Source organism: Lissotriton helveticus, chromosome 4_1, assembly GCF_964261635.1.
Source record: "Lissotriton helveticus chromosome 4_1, aLisHel1.1, whole genome shotgun sequence".
Taxonomy (NCBI): domain Eukaryota; kingdom Metazoa; phylum Chordata; class Amphibia; order Caudata; family Salamandridae; genus Lissotriton; species Lissotriton helveticus.
Genome location: NC_136063.1, coordinates 1326035170 through 1326049884, shown reverse-complemented (window position 1 = coordinate 1326049884; position 14715 = coordinate 1326035170). Strand labels below are relative to the sequence as shown.

The 14715-nt window shown below is 40.5% G+C and overlaps 1 protein-coding gene across 1 annotated transcript in view; it reads left to right on the top strand.

Moving 5' to 3' along the window:
• Nucleotides 1–14715, top strand: part of LOC144827510 (cadherin-10-like) — a 727722-nt gene that overhangs the window by 226476 nt on the left and 486531 nt on the right. The window contains exon 2 of the mRNA XM_078685792.1: nucleotides 7400–7769. Coding sequence (XP_078541918.1) covers nucleotides 7518–7769 — 252 coding nt within the window. The 5' untranslated portion in view covers nucleotides 7400–7517. The remainder of the gene's footprint in view (nucleotides 1–7399; nucleotides 7770–14715) is intronic.

The following is a 14715-nucleotide window of genomic DNA, read 5'->3' as shown; positions in this document are numbered from 1 at the left end:
TTTTTGGATCAACAATTACAATGTCTTTTTTCACTTGTGCTTCACATAAGGAATGTCCTAGCAGTCTTTCATTCTCCTTTTCTAGGGTTAGGATGGTGCCAGCTGGCACTCCAACTGCGAGAAATTATGCATGAGGCTGAGTTATTGCTTTTTTTGCCAAAGGGTAAGCAAGCTGGATGAGGCCCTTAGTGGTATATACAGCAGCACTTAGCTGTGTAACACAAAAATAAAATCTTAAGTCACAATAAACCCTTACTGGCTGCCCAAGGATTCATCTTACTGAGGTCTCCATCCAAACTACGTCAGCTTTTGAAGTCCCTAACACATTTCGTTCTGCCTTTTCAGTTGAGTTGGCAGACTACAACCATTACCTTGTAAGTGCTTTGACCCGGGACATTTTTTAGATTAAGATGTTTTCATCTGTCATGTCAAATTTTCCCCATTGCCTGTGATGTTCTATTTTGCCATTCAAAGGGCCCTGGGGAAAGAGTGTTTCGCATCCTTGTGCTTCACAAAACTGTTTTGCATTAGCTTTCAAGTCTCCTGATAATATGATTAATAAAACACTGGATTACTTGTTAATTAAATCAGGCGGAAAAAGAATACGGTAAAGGCCGCAATATTAAAAATACAAGCAGGGAGGCATTCGCAGTAATCCCTTCCTCTTCCTCTCTGCCTCGGGAAAGCTTTTAAAAACGAAAGCTCATCGGAGATTAATGCCTCTGCAGTTTTCGTTTCTGTGTCAAGCTGAGACCATCAGAGGCTTGCAGGCACTGGGCACTCTGGTTGCATGAGCCACACGGTATATTGCATGTGCGCTATTGTGCGTCTGTTTCTTTGATTCAGAACATCTCTAACACCTTAAAGGGATTGCAATGATTCGCCAGGACATCATTTGGCAACATCAGTGCTGCTGGCAGCTGTGCCACCATAGAGGGGGCATTAGCGTGCTCCTATAAACATCACTTTCGGTTCCATTTCAATGGGCGAGGAGGTGGGGGTTGATACGGGTATCTCTTCATGTCTGGGGAGAAAATCCATACACCAGTTCGAATTTGAATACATTGGAAGAGCCAAGACATTGTTGTGTATCAGAACATTGGGCTGTACTTCAATTAAGTGGATCAGAGCTAATAAAGGCTGGCTTAAGCCTTCAGTTCCAGCATTCCAATGGTTGTCTTTCTGTTTCTCCCTTTTCAATGTAGAATGTTCCAATGTACTCACAGAACTTGTGCCTCGAGCTACACCGGCTGTTAAAGGCCCTCGAGCTCGTTATATCTCCCTGCCTGTGCCTTGGGCCTATAACTTGGTCCAGGGCCTCTAACAAACGGTATAGCCTTTGGAAGTAGGCTGGCTATATTAGTAAACCACCAGAACAGACTCATTAATTCAGGTAGAAAAATTAAGGACAAAATGTACTAAACCTTCATGCAACATAGCAACAGAATTTGCTTTCCTGCATTGTGTGAAATGGAGAGAGCAGAAAAGTGCACATTTTATTAGGATATGACACACTTCTGCTCTCTCCTAGTGCTGGCACACTTGTGACAGCCTAGCACCAGAGCAGGCACGCTAGCGCCATGACGCAAGGGTGCCTGTGTTCTATTCAGATTAATTTTTGTCCTGGAAAGATACCTTTCTGCACAAAAGCTATTCTCAGAGGCTTATTCCTCATTGTATGTGCAGAATGAGGAGTTAACTGGGAGAATTAAAGATATTTCTTCTTGTTTCGCAACCCTAGGAAAGGCCCACCATTGTGGTGCAAACCCACGTTTACAGACTTTATTAAATCTGGGTTGGCATTAACATACATGGGTGGCTGCATGGGAGTAATCATACTATTCCTAGATAACACCTTTCAGACATGAGCTAACAGAAGGCAACGTAAGGCGCTGCCTTGCATCACTTTTTGAGTAAAATCCAACGCAGTGCGATTCAAATTTTGATTTCAGTGGCTTAGTAACTATCAAATACAATTTTTGTTGTGGCTGAGCCAAACAAATGATACAAACACGAAGGAAAATGTTAGTAAATTTGCTCCTTGTTTTTTAAGGAAATGTGTTAACGGTTTAGCCTATGCAGAAGAGACAGCACACAGGAGACACATTTGGTTGTATTGAGAAATATATTACATCACAGGCTCATAAAAGCACGTTTAGAGAGATCTGTACTAACACTGATAAAATATAATGGGCTGCTTGTTCCTGCATGGCATCTCTCAATGTCACCCTTGTGACGTGATGACGCCATGTCAGTATTTGTCACACTAGGGTCACAAAGGATATGTAGTGGCTAAGGCCTGATTAGCTTGTCTCAGGCCCTAGCAATTTAAATCATGTCATAATTTCAAAGAGCAAAAGAACTAGGGAGCACCACAGGCAGATAGTCCTTCTTCAAGGTCTGTCTTCAAATAAAGTGTTGTCACCATGAATTACATAAGAGCAGTGAGCCCATTAAAAACAAACACTTTCTACTAACACCTGAATCACTCTGTTCAAAATAGTAATATTCTCAAAAAATGTGCTAAGCTCATTTGTCCTTAATGAGTCACATGTTAACCTTCCAAAAAGAGACAAGTTGAACTGCCATTTGGACCAGTACTAGGAAAGCAGATAGAAGGTTAACTCACATTTAAAATAGGACATTATAGAGAAGTGAAAAATCTTACCCTGTAGAAGAGATGCCTTTATATGCTGCATTTAGATCATAAAGAATTCACTAGCATGCTGCTACTTGCTGCAGAGTATGTGACCCTAAATCAGAACACCAAAATTTCACATGCAGGGTCATAGCTTCAGGGAGGGTGTATGAGATGTGACATCCCTCAAATAAATAAATTCTTCGTTTGGTAGATGAGACCAGGGGACCTGAGTTGGGTTTGCTATCCCTGTGACAGTTTTTCTTGTCATGAAGCAAGAATGAAAGGCAAAACAGTGACCTTTGGTGCAAATGCATGAGAGATAGAGAAGAGACAGAGACAGACAGAGACAGAGAGAATCAGAGATGCCCCTCTGGTGGCTGAATTTCGAAATGTGAAACCAGATAAGCTGCAATCAATGATGGCTTTCCTCCCTGTCTAAACTATGTGATCCCAGGCAAACAGTTTATTTATTAGGCCCTCCTTTTTCCCTATTATCACATGCGCATGCACTTTTAAATACTTGAGTTCAGCATGTGCGCAGTACAAGCACCTCTTATGTTTGATTTATTGGACTGTAATGTAGCTACATCTAAAATTAGTATCCAGGACACATTTAGGGCTTTCATGGCTACTGATTTACTTCTCGTTAGTAGCACTGTCATTTGGAGCGATCCCTGAATATTCTAAAAAAGTTTAGTTAGTGTCAGTTTAAAAGGCTTCCACATGTTACCAAAAATAACTTTTTTTTAATAGTTAAGAGATTGTATCATAATTATACATTGTTTGTTGCATGGTATATTGCCAAACGCTTTTATGGTTTGGTTCATGCATGGACTCTTAGAGCCAAGCCAGAACGAAGGTTTAGCTCACCCTAATAATTTTCTTGCACACTAGAGAAACCAATCTTTCCGCTACCATGTTTCTGCAGGCATTGGTTCTTGCCGGCACTGGTATCCTTCAGAGCAGTGACAGGGATACAATTCACTGTGACCTGGTAGAAGCGATGACTCCCACCCCCATGGATCACAAGTCTATCCTCTGAGTATCTCCGAATTAAGGAAGATTAGGTCTGCCCCTAAGGGGCAGATTAGGTCTGCTCCTTAGGACTACTTCCCTCTAAGGCTACAGTGACCATCTCTGTTGAATTCCCACCAGTGGGTGGTTTCTTAGGACAGAGTCCCATTGTTTGTGTCCTAACTGAGAACATTCAAAGCAGCAGGGTTGGAAATGGGGTGCCCTGGGCCTCTGCCCACTAGAACCTCCTCCGTATTATTCAGAAGGGACATGGAAACCCTTTCTCCCACCTTACTCTGGGACTTATCTGTGTCTCCCTGGACCTCCCATTCACTGTGCTCTCGAAACTTGAACCACCCTTCTTGGGGTTACTCCCCTGTATCTTCTTGTGGATTCTGGTGCTGAGCCAGTGGTCCGCCTTCTTGGCAACCTCCCTTGGGCCAGTGAGCTTACTATCCACTAGGTGTTGGTGCAGCTCTGTAAAACATTTGCTAAACATGTGCTTCCGGGAAAATAATTTGTATAGCCTTTGGTAATCCTTCACATCACTGTCCTTCACCCAACCATCAAGTGCCTTGCAAAAGAACGCGACACATTCCGCTCAGGACTGCTGGAGCATCTTTTGGCTTTTCCTAAACCTCTGCCAATACTTATGTGGGGTAAACCCATTATATCTGATATGGGTCTTCTTCAAGGGGGTACCTCATGTATTCCCCCTTACCTAGGGCAAATAAGAGCATCCCTCCCCTCACTAGGAACATGCCTCCAGAGACTGACCCCCAAGCCTCTCTAAGTATTCAGTGCATTTCCAGGGCAACCTCATAGGCTTCAAACCACTTATCTATGTCATTCCCCACAAGCAAATCAGCCACCAGATCCTTGGTAATGTGCACCCTCTTATCTCCAGTGGACACTGGAGGTATGACGCCACCATTGTTGCTGGACTCTGCTTCTTTGGCTCCGAGGTCCAGTTCTCTGAACACTTAGCTCATGGACAATTCTCCTTTCCTGCAGGACCAACTTCTTTTGCTCAAGAGCCCGGAGTCCTTAAAGCCATAAAAAGGGGTTCAGTAGACAGGATGAGTGAAAGAAAAAGGTTTGCTGGTGACCATGCAGAGGGGGCCATGTCCAACAACCGGTTTACCAAAAAAGTAGTAAATCTGCACCACAGCAGTACTTCTTGAATAAGTGCAAATTTACAACTTTTTGGAACTCATAAACATTAGAAGTAGGAGGCTTGGAAATCTGTGACAGACCTACGTTTCTATGCATACTACTGGCAATCAAACACCCAAAGTTGATTAGATGAATGCTTGCAAATAGTCTGATGGCAATTTCTATGGGTACCATTCCAACCCATCGTTTTCACCTACAGTGCCACACTAGGCAGAGTCCCACCTAATGCAAATCAATACTTACCTTGTCCCTCATGGAAACAGTCCATCCTGAACCTTGGCCATTTCAGCCCTCTACGCTGCAGTCCATGTTTTTTTAGATGGTAAATTTCAGATTCAATCCCCAAATGTCACTGATTAAGCTATGCCGTGATCCTCTGCGTGTAAATTACCTATATTGAACTGTTATTTGAATTTTCAAGAATATATTTTATTTGAGGGATAACATTAAATCTAGCCTGTAGCCCCATATTTTTGCAATATACATAGCCATAGCCATGAGTTTGTCCATATATGCTGTTATTTCGGCTTCACATAAAACACCTCTCTCCCTTCTGTAAAAGGGAAGCAAGGCTCTAATTGTTTAGTGGTCATTTTTTACGTTGGCTCAGCTGACTGCAGGATAAAGGAGTATCAATCTTAAGGGCCCCATTTGAAAGTGTCGTATGCACATCTAAAGGTCTATTTGATAGGATATGCTTTTATTTAGGAATCTTTCTGAATACCAACACCATGACATGAATTATGGACATTTACTGTCAACATTCTGATAGTACAGTAACACTGACTTTAAGATTTTGATTTTTGTAGAGGAGTTCCTCTCTTGGCTATTGTACTACAAAATCAGTGAACATGAGGGTGAATATAGCTTAATGTCCAGTATTTAGGCCTGAGTTGAGTTTATCACAAGGACTTCACATATCTCTTCCATATCCAAAATAAACTAATAGCAATAGTGATTTTTTTTGTAAAATATTGATCTTGCTGCCACTGCTTTTGTCAAGCCTTCACACTGTAAATTTCAGTTGTTATTACCATGGAATCGATTGCAAATGGATGAGGGGGGTTTCAGGCCCTTCATGAAGTCAAACTTGCTTCTTTTATGCCACAAAGAAATGTTTGTATTGAGCACATTATTCACTGAGGCATGTTTACAATGGAACAGACGGGGCTCCAGCACCCTGTCATACTATGCAACGAGAAACAAATCAATTTTTTCTCCACTTTTCCAAACCTAACTGACTGGTAAAAGCCCTATTACACCAGTCAGCCATGACGCTCATGTTCCTCAAATCAGATGAAAATGAGGGAAAACATGACATTTGTAAAAGGAAACCTTCCAAACATTCGGGTGCATCGAAAGGAATTAACTACAAAATATAGCAGCACAGATGGGGAGCCAAAGCTGAAATACTGCAATGGTGGGCAGACTCTTCATTCATACAGACTGGCAAGAACCTTTCTGCCCCGTCCCTGCATTCCAAAACATACAATTGCCCCCAGAATACAACCAGACAGCTCAGGTTGCATTTTGGAGCTTTGAAGCTGCAGGCTAACCACCACTTAAAAGAACAGGAATTGCTTTCACATGTCAAAAAAGATCACCAGACCAACACCACATAATCGTGTGAGACTTTTTACATTTTCAGAAACACGCTGATGTCTTACTTCCTTGAGTAAGCATTTCACTAGGTAGTGGGTACACATGGTTCCCTCGTTATCCCCTACACACACTTCACAACTTACATATTGGCTACATCTTGCCTCCCACCTGGTGGGATGAAAGACTGCCAAGAAAAGTCTAAACGTGTGTATATATATGGGATCCACAATTATCAAAAGTGTGTTCTCTATTAGGAAGACTTTACCATCAATCCAGCTTTTAAAAGGGTTAGCACTCATATTACACATAAGCGCACCTTGCTTAAGAACCGCACATTAAAATGTCAAAATACGCATATGATACTACTTGCAATTTTACACATAAAACACGTGGCCTCATTGCTGCATGTAGCTTTTTAGAGAGCTCCCTAAGTATGGTCATTAGCATAAAAAATAATTTAAATGGTGGCAGATCTATACTTTGGATATTTATATTACATACATTCTTTGAATATTGAACAATAACATGTGACATACATTCGCAGTAATAATTTCACAAAATGGTTTCGAGAAGTTAGTTATATATGCTAACCTTTAACTAATTATGTATAATTGTCACTTCGGGCTTTTTCTGGCAAAGCAGCCGTTTCAATTGTGTTAGCTATACGAAATTGCTTCAGATATAAAAAAAATATGACTAATGTACTGTTGGTTTAAGTGTGACTGGTTGAGATGAAATGACAGCATTATGAGTACATTAATCTCATATTTTCCGGCAATGCTTGATAAGAAGTTTGAGGAATAAATTATCTACCTTGAATATATTTATTTTTGGTTATATTATCTTTTAGAGATTCAAGACTACATTTACTATTAAAGGAACAGCACACATTTACTAGACCATTTTAGATTACATCCAATATTATGCACTGTTTGCAAATCTGATGTCACTTTATTTTTGTTTTAGATTTGGGAGCAGCTTGCCTCAAAGATGAACCACTGTAAAGAAGTCTCCAGTATCACTTTTTGCTAAATGCCGCCATTGGACTAATCGTGAAAAAAACAAGACAATTTCTGATGCTGCAATGACTTGCCAACCATTAAGAACTATGATACTGCATCAAATCTTTCTGTCGTTGTTCTGGGTAAATCAGCCAAGTCCTTGCTACACAGAGACTCGGTTCAGGAGGACTTCTGATTATCAAGTGAAAGACGTTCTTGGGTATGTCTCTGAAAGTGATGGGAAACTGCTTCATCGCCAAAAGCGAGGTTGGATGTGGAACCAGTTCTTTTTGCTGGAGGAATATACAGGATCTGATTATCAGTATGTTGGAAAGGTATGTGCATATTTATATAATCATTTAGAGCATATATGAAACATGTTGTACTGTTCATTGGAGGGGCTCTGACCTCAAGAGACCATGTTCTCAATTGAACTAGATGAGACTGAAACAAAGATTAACAATGGACAAATAATGAAACTAAGAGCAATTAATTTGGGAAACTACTAATTTGTTACTGAATGGGGACCAGAAAAAAGGTCCACACTATCTTGTAGTGATGTGACCTTTACAAGGAAGGGTAAACATGTTGAAATCCTTTTCGGTCAGAGGTTACAGTCAAATTAAAAAGAGAAGGCAACACAGTACCCCTCAGATGACCTGTATAGAGCAGACAAGGCAACATGAAGTGATAATGTAGGGTCCATCACTTGCATATTTTAAATGATTTAGAATTTGGTGGCATATATCTAATAAAACTAAATTACTGTAAATGATTTAGGCTTGGACATTTGCTCATAAATAAACCTGTCAGTTACCTGTATAGCGACAAGTGATGTGAAAAATAATGTGACAAAACATTTACATTTCGAACTAAAACTAGAATTAAAGGCGGCTACATTTATTTTTTAAAATACACTTATATCCTTCAACTAATGCAAGTACTTTAGTGTTAGACGCTTCTTAATATTACATGGAGTCCATCTTCTTCAATATAGAATGTTCAGTCAAACAGCTACAGTTCTGATCTGAGGAAATGCTAATGAGTGCACTCACCAGTTCCACAACCAAAGAGTTGTCTGTTAATTCTCATTCACAACCCACCCTTGAGTTTCAGTACTCATGAGCGTGGATCCCCCACTATATCTTATGCTCGAGAGTAGCTGTGATGCATGGACAGTCCTTCGGGTATAGCAAATAATGAATCTCGAGATAAGTAGATCTCCAATCATGACTTAGCTTCAGGCAGTTTTAGACTGTCAGTTATGTGATATGTGCCTGCACTAAATGTAGTACGCTAGGCTATGTCTCTGTGTTTAGATGGATAAGAATCAAGAATTTCATAGCACCCAATGCTCTATCCAATCCAAAGATGTTTGACTACTGAAGGCTTTGTGATAGGTTATCAACAAACCAAAGAACAGTTTCTACAAAAGAGATGTGCTCTTGTCCCACATAAAGACATCATGTTTGTGAATACCTCAGAGCAACAATATTTTAGAATTGTATTCACATCACACTTTTTGGCATGTCTTTGGTTATGACAGAGTACTTCAGCCACTTATTTGCCTTGTGATGAGCTCACTAAGCCTGCGGGTTTCTTTTGATAACATGTGCGTCAGCGGGTCCCGCTACGTCCAGTAACAGCCAGTTGGCATTTTCAAACCCTTGACCATCTGTCAGTTGGCTATTTGTACATACTCTCTTGTTCACATAGCTGCCATCCTTAAATGAATGATTGAATACATTAACTTTAATAAGCAGTTCCTCTCAAACAACTGAGTAGAGGACAATCATTTCCTGTAGGACTAGGCCTTTTCAGCCTACACTTTAATGTACTATGGAAAGATAATGGCCCAAATTCTGTGTTACCAATAATTGTGTTACAGGGACAGTGTGGAAATTGGCTCACCAAAATGTGTTGAATTTAATTACCCAGGTAGCACAATGTATGTTTACGAAGAAACTGGCACAATCTGTTTTATTGGTTTCTACATGGTGAGCCCCAGTATCTGTCTCAATGGGACATAGCACCTATCAATGTTTTGACTAATTTTACAGACATGGAGTCCTCTAATGTACCATAGTTCACACATGTTTGCAAACAATCATTGAAGAAGAATTCCTTTGAAAAGCATCGCTCATCCAAAGTACATTTCTAAATCTTTATATATACAAGAGTAACTAATAGGAGCGCTACCTTTGAAAGATATATGGGTTTGGCACAACAATAATGATCATGAGATCTCTCTGTGTGGACTATATCACTGGGAGAGAAAATTGTTCCCATTATATGATTAATGGACGATTAAATGTTGGCTCTGTGACAGAGGACATTTTATCCAAAAGAATAGCATTAAAATGTGTCATAAGGCCTTATCTTTGAAAATATATTTTCGGGGGCTTAGCGATGAGGTAAACCCCCACATCATTCTTGAAAGAGCTATCCATAGCATTAATTGATCTTGGTCTCGTACTCCCATGCCCTCTTGTCCGATTGCATATGAATAGCCATTTTGCTGTCATCATTTCTGTTTTCAATTTTTGGTTATTGACAGCCAAATGGGAAAAAGGCAAGAACCACAGCAAGATTTTAACTTATGAAAACTAGAATACATGAAGCATATACTCTCTATATGACTTAAATTAATAGCAATAGGTCTGGTAATTTCCCATCTTGATACCGGCAGAGGTCTGTTTAACATACTGCTAGATTTCTAACCAATACAAAAAAAGATATCACCCCAACTCCTGTTTAATGCAAAAGTTCACCTATTTTAAGTAGGTGTGATATGATAGCTACTTGCGTCACCTATAAAACCTTGCACTACAACACTCACACAATTTTTGCTCAAAAGTTGTCCATGTCCGGATTGTGACGAATCCTGCAATAAAAAGAAAAGCTCTCTCTGTACACCAAATTTTAAGAATTGCTCTTCCCGCAGATCCTTCTTGGGCAGTGCTACTGCAATTTGCGTCAATCTTCTAGTACATCTCAGAGATGCCCCCGTTTTCTCTGCTTTAAAAACAGGGTCATTATGAAACTTTTTCATATACCTGAATATTTACCTTTGTATCTGTTTCCTGCAGTACCTGTGGTTATTTTGTTCTACCAACCATGTCTTACTTCTTCTTGACCTCACTGTTCTCAGGTGATACCCAGCTTCATGATATACATATGCTACTTCATGATACACATATGCTACTTCATGATACACATATGCTACTTTATGATATACATATGGTACTATGCTACTCTCATACGTCTAAACCAACCACCTCCTATTGAATACTTACTTTGTTCCCCCCCCCTGCTGCACTGCACTAGGTCTTGCTGCCATCTTTCTGGTTAGATGGTTCATACTAGGGGCCGCAACTATTCTCTGTATAACTGTACTTATTTACGTATCTCATGGTTTGATACTACTCAACGCATATCTTGCAATTAACAAACAAATTACTAGTTTTGTTGTCATCATTCTGACTTTCTGTATATGTCTGTCCACGTCCTATGCTCAACCCAAACAATGAATACTTCCTGTATGCTAATGTCCTAATTGTTTCAGTTCAGTCCTTCCTCTACTTATGTTAATGTAACACCTTGTACAGTGCTCTTATTTTCTTTTTTTAGTAAATCCTTCTTTTTACCCTAACATGCTTTTGTACAGCGCTCTGAATTTATTTCAGCAAATGCTTCTTTTCATCTTAAATTTCCAAATGCTTTTGTACAACGCTCTGAAATTGATTTCCACGCAATACGTCTCTTACTCGCAATATTGCAATCGCTAAACATAGCACTCTGAAATTATTTCACCATGGACTTTCCCTGCTCATATTATTATAGTGCATTGTACAATTCTCTGAATCCCGGGCGGGTGGAGTCCATGCCACAGAATACAACGAAACAAATGAAAACCTTGCACATACAAACATGCCCTTACAGCTGCACACACGCAATTCACATGAAACCATATGTGGCCTGAAAATCATAGGAACGTTCATGCAAGCAGCAAAACTGTTCCAAACTACAATACTATTTCCAACTCCCTTTTATGACCATGTACCAATTTATGAATCTTTAAATCATAGATTACTCGGTAGAGGTGTTTTGCTAGTATTTTGCACTTTGCGGTTAAAATATCCTTCATGTGTTGCATGATCCGTTTGCATAGGCATATCATACGGACATTCACTGAGCAGATGTAATGTTATAACTGTTGTAGATAATTTTCAGAGGGAGTTTGCAGTGTAGTTTGTTTTCCATTGGTAGCTTTTCTACGGTAGCCACTGCAATGCTTTCACTAGTCACAGGTCATGGTTTATATGGCTGGCACTCAATACCCCACTTTGCAAAGGACATTCAAATGTCCTTTTCACAGGTGATTTCGAATGGATGTTGCCAAAAATACCCCATTGTAGACAACAATTAGCAGACTGTTTCGGTTTCCTTCAAATATTCCTCAACAAAACATTGACCATGATATGAAACTCCCTATTCAACATTTTATGCTGACTTCTCATAAAATGCTGAACTACGTCCACAGATGCCTCCCTTTCAATACATGTAAATGTTTGGATGTAAGTGATATGGGAATATATTGGGAAAAACGTTTCCTGTTTATCTACAGGGCGGAGTACATTTGTTGTGAATATCAACCATGGGTTTGGCTAGAGCTGCTTAGTGGTCCCACTACCCTTGGACATACGTCAAAAAGAGGAGAAGATGTGGCCTAACAGCTAGGGCGGTCGACCTCGAAGCTGGTGATCTAGGTTGGAGTCTCGGCAGGGACGCTCAACATCCAGTGATTCTGGGCAAATCACATAATCTCCCTGTGCCTAACAAAAAGTTTATATAATACTCCCCATAAGAAAAAATGTCTCTCTCGCCACCAACCCAGATTCCCGTGCTCTGTGGCCTTTATGTATATGGCTAGTTTGGTTGCATAGCATGGTGTATCCCAATACATGGCTGTCCGCCGCGGAGTGAGAAGCCACCATATATCAGTGCGAAAGGGAGGGCGAGGTTGTACTTCCTTTTCCATTAGAGAACCACAATTGTGAAGAAAGAGCATGGCCACTGTACTCCACAGAGAACTTAAGACTTGTTCTAGCAACACTTGTACTAATTCAGGCGTGAATCGACCTTTGATTCAGGAAGTTGTTTTACTTGAAACGGCCACGTATTCTTCTTGACTTCATCACTTGAAAAGGGCGTGGGGCCACTAGTGTCACATGCCTCATGTAAATTTCGTTGAGCATTCAGACATAAGCCATGCTTAGATTTAGTGATGGGCTGCCCTAGTAAATCACAATTTTGAAAGGGGCAACATCGTTTGCGACTTCCAAAATGCATTTGCTAATTTGAACTATTTTTATTGCTTGGTCAAAAATGTTTGCCCTGTGCAACTTCATCACTGTGCTGCCTCAGAATCATAGTACATATCACCCAATTACTCATTCTATGAATTTCTAGCTTTTCATGCACTGATGCTCATCGCCCTCATATATACCATCAGTAATTAAGCTTGATTCTTTATTTGTGCATTTCATACCCGAATGTGAACATTTCACTTCTAGAGAAAGCTGTTATTGCCTTGCCTAACACTTCTTATTGATGGGAAAGTGATGCAAATGTAATTCATACATTGATATGTTCGCTTTATATTTTTACACGCTTTATTTGCGTTCATTTTGTACGTCATTAGGGTTGAAATTAATTTGAATATGAATAATTATTTGTTTTCATTTGTTACGGTTTTCATTACTATGCATTTGCCTTTTGTCGTCATCTTCATTTTGTGAATCGTTGAATAATTTTATTTGCTAAAATAACTTTATATACTCATAATGTAACTTTAATTAGCAATGTATGCGAGATTCATATTCTGGAGCCACAATGTATTGTAATAGTAATGTAACCAATGCTATCAAGGAGCGAGTTCTCAATAAGATCTGTATTAGATAAAATCGAAGGTGCGACTCGATCCAAAGACAAATGCAACTCTGCCAAAGTGTTACAATGCTCCAAAATTCATATTAGAAGTAGTAATGAGAATGCCAGTTTTTGTTTCATTTATGAAAAGGACTTCAAGAGAGAATCCCGAGTTTCACATACCTGGTTCTGAAATGGTTGTCACCAAAGCAGTTGTCAGAGGAGTTAATGCTTTAATTTGAATGGTTTTATTACAAATGAATATACCCACTGGTGCTTCAGAAAGTGGCTTCCGGTCCAATGTGATAGCTTGATTATTGTGCCTTTCAATTTGACCACACATTGTCATTGTTCCTCATTCAAACACAAACACACACACCCACGATTGCACAAATGCACCCTGAGAGCCACACATAAACACATGCGCACATGCACGCACACATGACACATGCAGGCACACATGCAACACACACTCACACACACTCACACTTGCCCAAATGCACACGCGAGCCATACATACACACATGTGCAAAGTCAGGCGCACATGACACGTGCATGCACACATGCACCAAACACACACGCTTGCAAAAACGCACCAGAGAGCTACCCATAAACACAGGTGCGCATGCACGCACACATGACACATGCAGGCACACATGCAACACACACTCACATACACTCACACTTGCCCAAATGCACACGCGAGCCATACATACACACATGTGCACAGTCAGGCGCACATGACACGTGCATGCACACATGCACCAAACACACACACTTGCAAAAATGCACCAGAGAGCCACCCATAAACACAGGTGCGCATGCACGCACACATGACACATGCAGGCACACATGCAACACACACTCACACACACTCACACTTGCCCAAATGCACACGCGAGCCATACATACACACATGTGCACAGTCAGGCGCACATGACACGTGCATGCACACATGCACCAAACACACACGCTTGCAAAAATGCACCAGAGAGACACACATAAACGCATGTGCACAGGCATGCACACATGACACATGCATGCACACATGCAACACACACTCACACACACTCACACTTGCACAAATGCACCAAAGAGCCATACATACACACATGTGCACAGTCAGGCGCACATGACACGTGCATGCACACATGCACCAAACACACCCACGATTGCACAAATGCACCCTGAGAGCCACACATAAACACATGTGCACAGGCATGCACACATGAAACGTGCATGCACACATGCAGCACACACTCACACACACTCACACTTGCACAAATGCACCAGAGAGCCATACATACATACATGTGCACAGTCAGGCGCACATGACACGTGCATGCACAC